Here is an 11,102-nt window from a genome sequence, read left to right as displayed (position 1 = left end):
TGTTCCTACTTCCAAATCCTCTGTTTGTGTCTTTTTTTAAACTATTATGACTTTGAGTTGAACAATCCAAAATGACACAATGCACTTATTCCTGACTATTACTAGCTAATTTAAAATCTGTTTTTCAATATGCACCATTTGGGGCATCTTTCACCGAGCATCAGGGATTCAGCTGCCACTTGTGTCTGGTTTTGCTTTTGCTCCTCTGAATCAGTGCATTACTGTTCATCTCCCAAGTTAATAAACCTAGTTTCATTTCTTCAAATCCTGGAACATGTTGGTGTGAGTGGTTGTCTTTATTTAACTCAGACACTTTTGCTTCAGTTTAATTAAGGAAATGCAAGAATACTTGTAGCCAAGTATCCAAAGATGTAACCACACCTTAGTAGCTGGGCAAGGTATTAGTTTCTTTGTGTAACTGCTTTGTGTTCACAAATTGTCTAAGGCATTCAGAGGCGTCCACAGGGCATGTTGGAATCAATTTTAATTAATTGATTTCAATGTGTTCTATTAAAGATTCTGTGTAGTGGAGCTTACTTGTGTATATTCCTTAGTGAAATTTCTACAGCTGCAGAAGCATTAACTGTGTTGATCTTTCAATTCCTGTGAACATTAAAAGGAGAGTTGTCTCTCCTAGATGTGAACTGAACTATCCTTTGCCTCCCAGCAGCCTGTGAGGATTCCTGTTGGTGGCACTGATGTCTGTGCTCTTTTTTCCTGTAGCGCTGTTGAAGAGGGCTCTTGGGTTTGTGCTGCAGCAGGCACAGCCAGGCAGGAAGCTCTTGCACCTGTGGAGGAGCTGGTGCCCACCCCCATTCCCCTCCATCCCTTTCCCACCCCCCACACAGCTGGCTAGCACAGATGGAGCCCTCAGCAATCAGGGCTAGTAGCCAATATAAGTGAGGCAGAGAAAAAGGAGGCCCTTTTCAGGGGTTGTGGGTTTCAACTCTGAATTTTAACCTGAGGGTACTCAGCAGAGGTTTTTTTTTTTCCTGTGCTAGTGCTATTTGTCTATTTATCCTTGGTTTAATTTGTAAGCAGACAGTTTTGAGGTCTTGCTTCCTATTACTTCTGCAGTGTTTTCCTGTGTTACTCCTTCAAGTTTTGCTGGGTGAAATCAAGTGGGGTATGTCTGGCTCCTTGGAAATCCTTTGAGTTGTACTTCCTTATGTTGCAGAACTCTAAGGAAGCCTAATGGAAAAACTGGCTAGTGTTAGATTTCCCATACCTGCCACTTTGATGTGTTCTGAAATTGTCTAAGAGAGAGCTTTCTTATGGTGTTCTGGCATTCTCTTCTCTGGCCTCAGCTGGTGAACAGGAAACTAGAGTGGTGATTAGAAGAAAGTCTTTCATTTACACCCTACTCCCCTTAAAATGTACATAAAGCATTTGGTATGATTTGCTTTCTTTGCAAGCATGGAGTTTGGTTGGGTAAGCTGGGCACGTAAGGTCCCTTTTTACCTCTTACTAAAAAAAAAAAAAAAAAAAAGGAAAAACTTAATGATGACAGTATTTTTATTTAGCTAAGCTCACGGCATAGAAATAAAGCTTTCAAAGAATGCCCAGGGTTACTGCTGCTCCTGGTCTCTCTGCCCAGGAGCCATGTGCCTGGGCAATGCTGTACCCAGGGCTTTCTCACAGTGCTCTGTTCTCTTCCGCAGCGGTGCTGGCTGCCTCTGCTGCCCTGGGATGCACGTCTGGGTGCTCCAACACCTCACAACTGCTATTGCCTCTGCTTTGGTCTTGGTTCTTTGGATAAAGACACCATAAAGGCTGACTGAGGTAGGTGTTTCTCAGCAGGTTCATTTACAAAATGTCTTACAAAGATTGCAGAAGGATTGTGAGAGGTATTAATCTGTTTGGATGAGGTTTTGCAGTTTTGGTATAATGACCAGTTTTCTGGGTTTGGTTATCTGAAATGTGTTTGAGATACAAATGCTGAGGAAGAGCAATTGCATTACTTTCAGTAAAACAAAAGTACTTGATGAGTAGGAGTGCTGGTTGTCCCCACACAGGAGTTAACACATTATCTGCTTCTCTAAGTCCAGAAGGTGAACACTAAAGAAAAGCAAACCTAAATGTTGCATTCTAATTTTTAGGATCACAAACTACATATAATGATGAGTAAGAATTTTATATGCTCCAGTTAAGAGATTTCTTTAGTTCTCAGTGGGAAGACCTGGCTGTCAGCATTCAGCCCTTGGTGTTTTGGGTTCTTTTTTCCTTGTCAGCATCTCTTGTGTACAGACTTTTGCAGAGGGGTATGGAGACATGAGCAGCCTTTTAAATATTTGACTGTGTTATATGGCAGTGAATATTCCCCTTCCTGGGGGGGATGTTAGGTCTAGTCTGTATGCCTGCTATACAGTGGGGTGATCTGAGAAGAAGCTTTTGGTGCAATGTGACTAACATGAGGAGTAGGAGCCTTGGTGTGCTGTTTAAATGGCCTTTCATTTAAGAATAATGGAACAGCTTTTTATTTTGAAGTATCAGTGTTATGTGAAATCCCTGTTAATGAAAGCACTATTATTTTCCTGTAGTGGGAATCATTTGGCCCTTCCATTGCAAGCAGGTTGGTGCACTGTCTCTTGACCTCATTCACACAGAGCAGGAAGGGGAAATGCTTCGGCCATGAAAAATGACGGAAGAGTAGTTTGATTGGTTTTGTTGATGCCATATCATTTGTGTCCATCTACTTTAGCTTTAAATATTAAAAGGTTATTTCTTTGAGGAATCATAGAAAATGTGGTAATAGGGAGCTAAGACATTGTGGTTCTATTCAGCATGTTTTCTTGTCTCAGTGAGTGCTATATCTGAGGTGTTTGTGGGTTTTGGAAGCCCCAGGTCTTCTGTAAAAAGAAAGATGTAGTTCAGTTCTGAGCTTGGCTTTGTGGCTTGTGTTTGCTATGGGAAAGTGCTGTAGCCAAATTTTAAGTGAAGAGCAGTATGTTTTATTTTTCAAACAAAAATTTACCAACAAGTTCTGAATATGTGCTTTCCCTTTCCATGGGGCTCAGCTGGGGATGTCTTTCACCATTTGATGAAATAGTCACTGTTTTTGAGGCTTCAGAATGGTACAATTCCTTGTCAACCTCTTCTTCCACCATTGCCTAACAATGCACAAATGTGGACATGTTTTTGCTCTCTCTCATGTGGACCAAATGAGGACTTGCATCCAGAAATCAGACTTGCTATGTGATGGAAATGTGGTGAAGCTCTCCAAGTGGCAAATACACAGTGTGTTTTGTAGGGATGATCAGGCATAAAAAAATGTGTGCTGGTGTGTCTAATAAAAAATTTCTGCTTCTTTTAAATAAAGGTTATCTCTTTTGTTAGAGGCAGGATACCTAAAACCAAAGTTAATTTCTTGGCACCCTTCTTTTAACTTTCAATCACTACAGTATTGTCAGTCTCAGGAGAAAAGTACTTGCCACTGAACTTTGGCTGGGAGTGTGAAAAGAGCATTGCTAATACACAACAAGCGTTTAGTAGGTCTAGTTCTTGCTAACTTCTTGTGGTTTGCAAAGAATGATGAATGTTATTTTTCACTACAGCAACTTTCTGGCACATAAACTTTCCTATCCAACCAAAGGCTACAAGTATAGTTAGATTATAGAAGGTTTTCCTTGAGAAGGAATAAGCTGTTAAAAACAGGAGCTGGCACCATTAACCCAAGGTGTCCCACTAGCAGTGGAGAGCTGTCACCCTGATATGACCAGGCTCCTTGCAACAGAGGCACTTAGTGCAGTGGAGAAAGTCTTCTTCCCAATGGTCTGGGTCACGGCTGTGGTAGGGCAGGTTTGCTCCTCAGACTGGCCAGGCCATAACCAGGAACCCACTGCAGCTGGGAGTAAATTGTCAAAGGAAGGAATGTTCAAGAAAACCATGCCACACTCTTGCTGGTTTTTTTTGCAATACTTTAATACAGCATTAAAATGCTAGAATACTAGAGGAAAGCTGTATACTATCCAGCAAATAAGGCACATGTCGGAATGCCATTTTATGGACAATCCACAACAGAGGTTTTACAGTCTTGGCAGCAACACAGTCACCAGATGAGCAAGCTGTCATCTTGATTGCTGAAACAGAACTGGTACCTCTGAGGCCTTTGTCCATAGGTTTTGTTTGTTTTAGCTGTACAAGTTTATTAACAGTTACAGAAAAAGAAATTACACAATTTGCAAACTGAATCTGACAAGGTCAGTGGGTACAGTTAAACAAATATAATAATCATTAGGTTAATTTTTTTTAAAGCTCAAGAAATTCATAAAATAGTGTTAGTTTTAGCACTATTACACAATGCAGTGAGTGCTGTACTAAATAACCTTTTAAAGGAAACAAGAATCCAGTATAGGGCTGGGCAGACCTCCCATTTTAGCATGGTAAAATATCAAACTAAAAACTCAATCCTTCATAATATAATCAAACTACATGAAATGTAAAGTGTAAAATGCTTTGAATACGTGCACATGCATATTCTATATTGCTATGAGTTCTAATTAAAATAAACGTAAACCCCTACAATAATCTACTTCAATCCTTTTCTCTTACATCCTTTGATTGATATTATTGCTGTAGATGATACTGCATAGCTGAGCTCACAGTCTGCAAAGAGTTGTGAAAGTCAAGTTAAACAGTGTCCCAACCAACTTTCTTCCCCTCTAGTTATGGGGAAGGAAAGAGCCACCATTTGAAACCCACCACTTGTGCTTCGGAGTTTCTGAAAGCTGAGTCTCCACGGTGCTTTCAACGCCTTTGTGTCTCTCACAAGGCCATAAAGTGACAGTATACTGATATTTGTTCCTCACTTGCTACATGTCTAGTGATAGCTTTTCTAGCACTCGTTCCCCAAATACACATAAATAAACCGTATAAGCATTTTCATATAAGTCTAAGCACTTGAATAATACACTGGTTACTTAATACTGATATTTTCATCCAAGGATAACAAAAACAATATGGCTTAAAGAATTGCAAGGTTTTTTGTCAGAATTATGTACCAACTTTCATATAATATTTTATGTAGACAATATTTCCTTCTTAATGTAGTTCTGTTGCATACTTTATACAGACAAAAGCATTGTAAAAAAAAAAAGTAAATTATTTCCATAAATATTTTCTTGAGGATACCTCCTTAGTTCTGCAAAATACTGCAAAATACTTAAGAAAACTCTTACCTCTGTTAGTATCCTAGTTGAGAGGAAGGCCCTTCTGAAAGCTTCCCAATTGTAAAAACTTTGCCCAAAAAACAAACAATACTTTTTTAAAAAGGCCCTCAAATATATACAAAAAAGTTACTGCAAAGAGTTTCCAGATAACAATTCAGTATTATAAGAAATATTTGTAACCATTCAAAAATTTTAACATCTAAAAAGGTTTCCAAAATACACACATAGTATTAAAAAAAAAATTGAAAGAAACTCTATGTCAAGTATAACTCAAGATAAATACACATCTGCAAGTAAAACTGTAAAATACTTCATACAGGGGTAAACATTTATATCAATCATCTATAGCTAGTAACTGCACACGATTGTCCCTTTGAAATTCATCCTAGAAACACAATCCATCATCCCTATATCTAAGATCTCAAACAGCCCTCTGAGCACTTGAGCAATATAGCAAACTCAATGAACAGCACTGGTTTTGCAGATAAGAAAGAGATATGGGTGGAAGCCCAGTTGGGAGTGGAGTGATATCTGAAAGAATGATTTTTCTATGGGGATAGTTCAATCACATTATAAAATATGTTGGCAAAGGCAAGTGGAAAATATATGTCTATCTACTTAACTTGAAAAACACGTGTTTATGATTTATTGCTTACTGTTCAGTGGACAACTCTTAGAATCCCAAAGAGGACAAAAAAAAAAAAAATCTTCTATGTGACTGTAGGACAAAGACCACTAGTCTGTGGAGTCTGACATTTCCAAAAGCTCTAAACTTTTAATGTTTTAAGTAGGTTTCAGGTTTTTTTAAAAAATGCTAGAGTGTCACAGGTATACAACCCATGTATAATCTAAATTTCATGTTATATAAAAAGGCAAAATGTAGATAATACTTCTAGGTATAAGGCTTCCCTCAGACATATGTAACTTCACATTTTTAGTTTAAAAACTAAGTCCCATATAATGGGGAACTTCAAAATACACCTATTTTCAGAAAGAATATATACTCTTGTGTATTTATCTGAAATTAAATAGCAACTTTGAGACAAAAATGCCTCAAACGTTGCTTGTGTGGCATCATTTTACATCTGTTGTAGCAGCAGTAGGGACTAGCTAAAATGGGGCCATCCTTTCAACTACTAGGATATTTATTCATCACCTTTAAATGAAGTATTTGTAATAACTTCATTGTAGCCTCATTAGGTTAAAGCAGCTAAAACCCATGACACACATTTCAAATTACTCAAACATTTTTCCAGAGGTGTGCCGATGCTAAATTTGATATGAAATGTTATGACCAACTCATGGAATAAATTGTGGGGTGTTTATTTGTTTGATTGTTTTTTTTTTGTTGCTGGTTTTAAAGAAATAAATAGAAGTTTAAAGAAAATCTCAAAAAAAGGTGAAAATTAAAAAAGAAAATAGAATAGGACAGAAATGTTGGTGGGCTGTCAACAGCAAGCAACTGAGGTTGAAAATCCAATTTGCCAAACAAATGCACAGGGCCAAACTGCTCTCAGGTACACCCCTAAAGAATACTCAGTTTAGGGAGGCCTGTATTGATTTAAAACTTTTTTTATTGATGCTTGCTTCACTCCTGCCAATACTGTCTATTAATACCTTCAACATTCGCTAGCTGATGCTTTCAATGCAGAGCTAGTTAGAGAACATCAGAAAGCAGTCTCTAAAATTTAAAAGATAAATCAATTTCTCTTTTTTCCAGTCAAAAATCTGCACCTTTACCTTTTTTTTCTGATTTGGAAAGAGCTGTAACCTATAGATAGGTTACATCTATAGGCGAATTACCTTTGTGTGGGGAGGGAGTAGAAGTAATGTCTATTTTGTAATCAATCATCCTTTCTTTCCTTTGAAATAAAAATTCAGAAATGTCCCTTCTGTGCCACGAACTAAAAGCCAATGGTCATAAGCTGTTATGACATACACAATTATGTGGATGTGTTTTTCCAGCAACTCCCACTCCGCTCCACTCGATGTGGAGCGAACGCTCGGGCGCAAAGCTGCAGTGCCAGCAGCCAGGCCATGCCGGGAGGGTCGGGGCGATCCGAGCTCGGTGCTCCTGCCCTGCCCGGCCCGGCTGCAGGGAGGCGGGTTCAGCCTGCGCAGGGACGCGCTGCCCGGTGTGCCCGGTGCCACCCGCACCGCCGGATCTGCGCCTCCGCCTTAGGCAGTACAAACCACGGCAGTGTCGCTCATTGCTTCCCCACACCTTGTGTTCTTCATCTGCTTTCCCCCAGCGCCAGGGCAGGGGGAAATCTGCTCTCCTCTTTGTTACAGATATGCTAAGTATCACTTAAATACTTTATATGTCTTCTGCCTAGAAACACATCAATCATATAAATACTGAACTCTCATAAGTATGCTCTCAAGAATTATTATGCTACACCTATAGACGTTGTGTTAAAGTAGATCACGTGTATTTTTAGTACAATCTAAAAATCCATAAGCTAAAGGCATTGCATTGCAGAGTTGAATCTGGATAAGCAATTCTTAATAGGGCACTGTCATGAAAATACCAATGCTTATAATGGCATCTTTTAGTAAGCTTTTTTTGTCAGAATCTGCTGGTGTGTGATACAGTGATACAGCTATATCAAGAGCTGTACTATTTTACTGGTTTTAGTGGTTATCATAACAGGGAGATCATTTCAGTACTGAAAAAAATGTTTGATAGCAACATCATAGTTTCAGGTAGAAAATAAAATAATGTTTTCCCTTATCTTCATCTAAGGGGATTTTTCTACATGTTGTTTAGCTAGATGTGAACCATCTAGGTGATTTTTTTTGTTCCTGTACTATTAAGTGCTCAAGAGGAAAAAATAAATCTGGCTTAAAATGCTGCTCTTTCAAAATTACTCATGCTTGAAACAAACTATTGAGATTAATCCTAGAGGTCAAGCTTAGAAAATCCACCCCTAGATCTGCTTGTGTATTTTCTTATTTGTATGGACAGATTAGTATCTTTGTTGAGAGAATTTGTATCTAAGTTAATTAGTGAATCTCTGCAAAAGAATGTGTTTGCATTTGAAAATGCTAAAACTGCATATCTTCACTGAGGCAACTGAACTGTTTATTAGTGTTACCTTCAATAATATTATTTTCAGCTATTTTAGTTGGAGTTGCCAGTTGGGCAAAAGTAGCTTCCAAGTGATTAATTTAGTTAATTCTATTTTAGCATTACATAGCACTTTTCATCCAGTGATGCCAAAATGCTTAAGAGATATTAAGTAAACCTCACAACTCTCCTGTGAGGTAGGTATGCTGAAGTATTATTACCCCCTTTTTGTAGCTGGGGAAACTGAGGTCCAGAAGGATCTTCTGACTTGCCCAAAATCAGGGAGCTATGGGAGAGCTGTGGTCAGAAGCCAGGAGTCAGGATGCTTATACATTGCTGTGAGCAGCAGGCTGGGTCACTTGGGCTACCCATAAATAATGGAGTTTGCAAGATATGTACATGCTACTCCCAACAAACAAGCAGATGCAATTTTGTCCTGCTTATAGCAAAGCAGGGAAATGCCACGAGTTTGACCCTGCAGCAGATTTGTCAGGAGCTTCACGTTCCCTAGGTGAATACTCATGATAAGTTCTCTACTTTCTTTATAAGAGCTTGTCTTGACATGCTGGTAACATCCTGCTCTCACTTGGCATAAACCCCCCAAAGTCTTTGCATTATGGAACTAGTCCTCAGAACACATTTAGTTCACATCAAGTTATTTAAAGTGTTTTCTCTAAGTATCATTCACACAAATCAATCTCCCTAAAGGAAACTTCATAAACATGCAAATTGGTGATGTAAACTCCCCCCCCCCCCAACTTCACACATTATTCCTCTAATTTTTTTAGTGAATGCTACAAATTAATTGCTTGTTGTGTCCTTTTGCCAATGTACTCTCACACAGACATACAATCAGGATACTGTCTCGAGGTACTTTCAGTTTGTATTTGCCAATCCCTGACGAGATGTTCTTTGCAGCAGGATGTCCCTGTGCAAAGTTCTACCTGAAATGGGACAATGAAATATAATTCCTAAATTTCTCCCCACGTATGTAGGTCTTCTTCAGGAAGACATAAAGAAAGAGGGTTATATAGAGTGTTCTCCGTGCCTTAAAACACCCCTAGGGCTAACATGTTTCACATCACAACAAATTTCTATAGTAGAAAACAGGACATAAAAATATTTCCAGAAAGTGGCTTTTAAACTACTATAAATAGTAAGTTTGGCTTATCTTTTAGTTAAGGGTATTGGGGTCAGTTTTAAGTATTCTTATCCCCTTATTCATAGTAAATTTAGTGTGCTTGTAGCCTAATGAACACTTCATGCACGTAGAAGGGGCTATGTCAATGGGATTATATGACAAGAGAAGGATCTGGTAGTTGCATAAGCCAGCCAATTTTGTCTCCTCCAAAAACCTCTTGGAATCTTATGGCATTCCCTTCCTACCCAACCCACACCCCTCAAACAATTATTCACTTTTTTTTCCATGTCCTGCAAAAATTATTTTGCCTAAACCCTGCCCAAGAGATGGTAACAAATAGAAAAAAGTCCAAGAAATCAGCAGCGCAAAACTCTTAAGACTTTCTAAAACTGGGAAAGCAGTAATTCTCCTTTTATGCTATGGCTTGTTTCATCTCCCTTTGTCTTGTCATATAATAAGAACAGTGTTCATGTTGTGGGTGAGTGCTTACAATTAGTGGCCCCACAGTTACTGAACCTCTGCAAAAGCCATACATGTAACAAAAATATTCCCTGTGAATATTATTCCTTGCCTTTTGAAAAGTACTTCATTTCACCTGGCTGTGATATAGGGTCTGTGTAAACAATCAGCAGAACCTGTAACTGTAGTTCTGTTGTGAACATCATCAGTAATACCTTATGTGTGTACATATATAAATTTACATATATATGTATACAAATCATAGTCCTGTAAATACCTATTGCATGCATGCACATGCACAGGAGAAATGTTACATTCTATTAATGGTAAGGCATATTATTAGATAGGCAATATTGGCAATTATTTTAGCTTTTATCTTGATCTGTTGTGCTGCTGTTGATGGCATGCTGCCAGAGAATCTTGAAGGATGATGGGGATGGGAAGAGGCCACGTTGAAGGTTTATTGCACACGGCGGCAGTAGTAGCCCAAGACTTTGCACTTCTCACACAGATGCTGAGGGTGTTCTTTGCTCTGGTCTGACACATCTAGGCCGTCCGGCTTTTCCAGGGGTCTCTGCAGTGGTGGGAAGGAAATCAGATTAGATCCAAGGTTTTGTCCTTGTTACTCTTTATTAAGCATGTGAAGTCTACTTTTATGCCCTAACTGAGCTTTCTACTGGTAATTTAAAAGGTACTGTTTCTTTCCTGAAGGTATGGAGTGATTTTTTTTTCAGCCCTTCAGCTCTACATTGGTTCAGAGCAACCTCACATTTAATGTCATTCTTCACAAAGGTGCTGTTAACTTTGTTGCAGACAAATAACAAAAATGCTGAATTGAGGACTTCATTTATAAAAGCAGTAACAAAAGAGTTCATTTGCTTAGCTCCAGTAACTTAGATGTCCCAAAGGCAGTAACACCTAAAGCATGGGAATCCCATTACCCAGCAATGCAGAGCAGGGATTATCAATGTTAGGACCAGCTGCTACATGAAGCAAACTGTCATAACTATGCACAGGTACTACATAGCTAAATGGTGCTTTCCCAATAGGTAATCCCATCTTTTTGAGGCTGAAACTTTTGAAGCAGAGCAGCTGCAAAGCTTTTAATAAAATTTTAAAAAATTCCAAATTTATACAAAACCAAAACAAAATCCAACATCATGACACAATCCTTTGCACTGAATCTGAGTAATAAATGATTTACTTTTAATAATATTCATGAAATCACAGTGTTGGAGGAAACTAAGCTGATTCATTGTTATTA

General features: G+C 38.6%; 1 protein-coding gene across 1 annotated transcript in view; it reads right to left on the bottom strand.

The window, feature by feature from the left end:
• Positions 1–3,900: 3,900 nt before the first annotated feature.
• ZCCHC24 (zinc finger CCHC-type containing 24) overlaps positions 3,901–11,102 on the bottom strand; it is a 106,792-nt gene continuing 99,590 nt past the window's right edge. The window contains exon 4 of the mRNA XM_059851269.1: positions 3,901–10,412. Coding sequence (XP_059707252.1) covers positions 10,299–10,412 — 114 coding nt within the window. The 3' untranslated portion in view covers positions 3,901–10,298. The remainder of the gene's footprint in view (positions 10,413–11,102) is intronic.

Source organism: Haemorhous mexicanus, chromosome 7 (assembly GCF_027477595.1).
Source record: "Haemorhous mexicanus isolate bHaeMex1 chromosome 7, bHaeMex1.pri, whole genome shotgun sequence".
NCBI classification, from domain to species: Eukaryota; Metazoa; Chordata; class Aves; order Passeriformes; family Fringillidae; genus Haemorhous; species Haemorhous mexicanus.
This window is presented reverse-complemented; position numbering and strand designations above follow the sequence as displayed.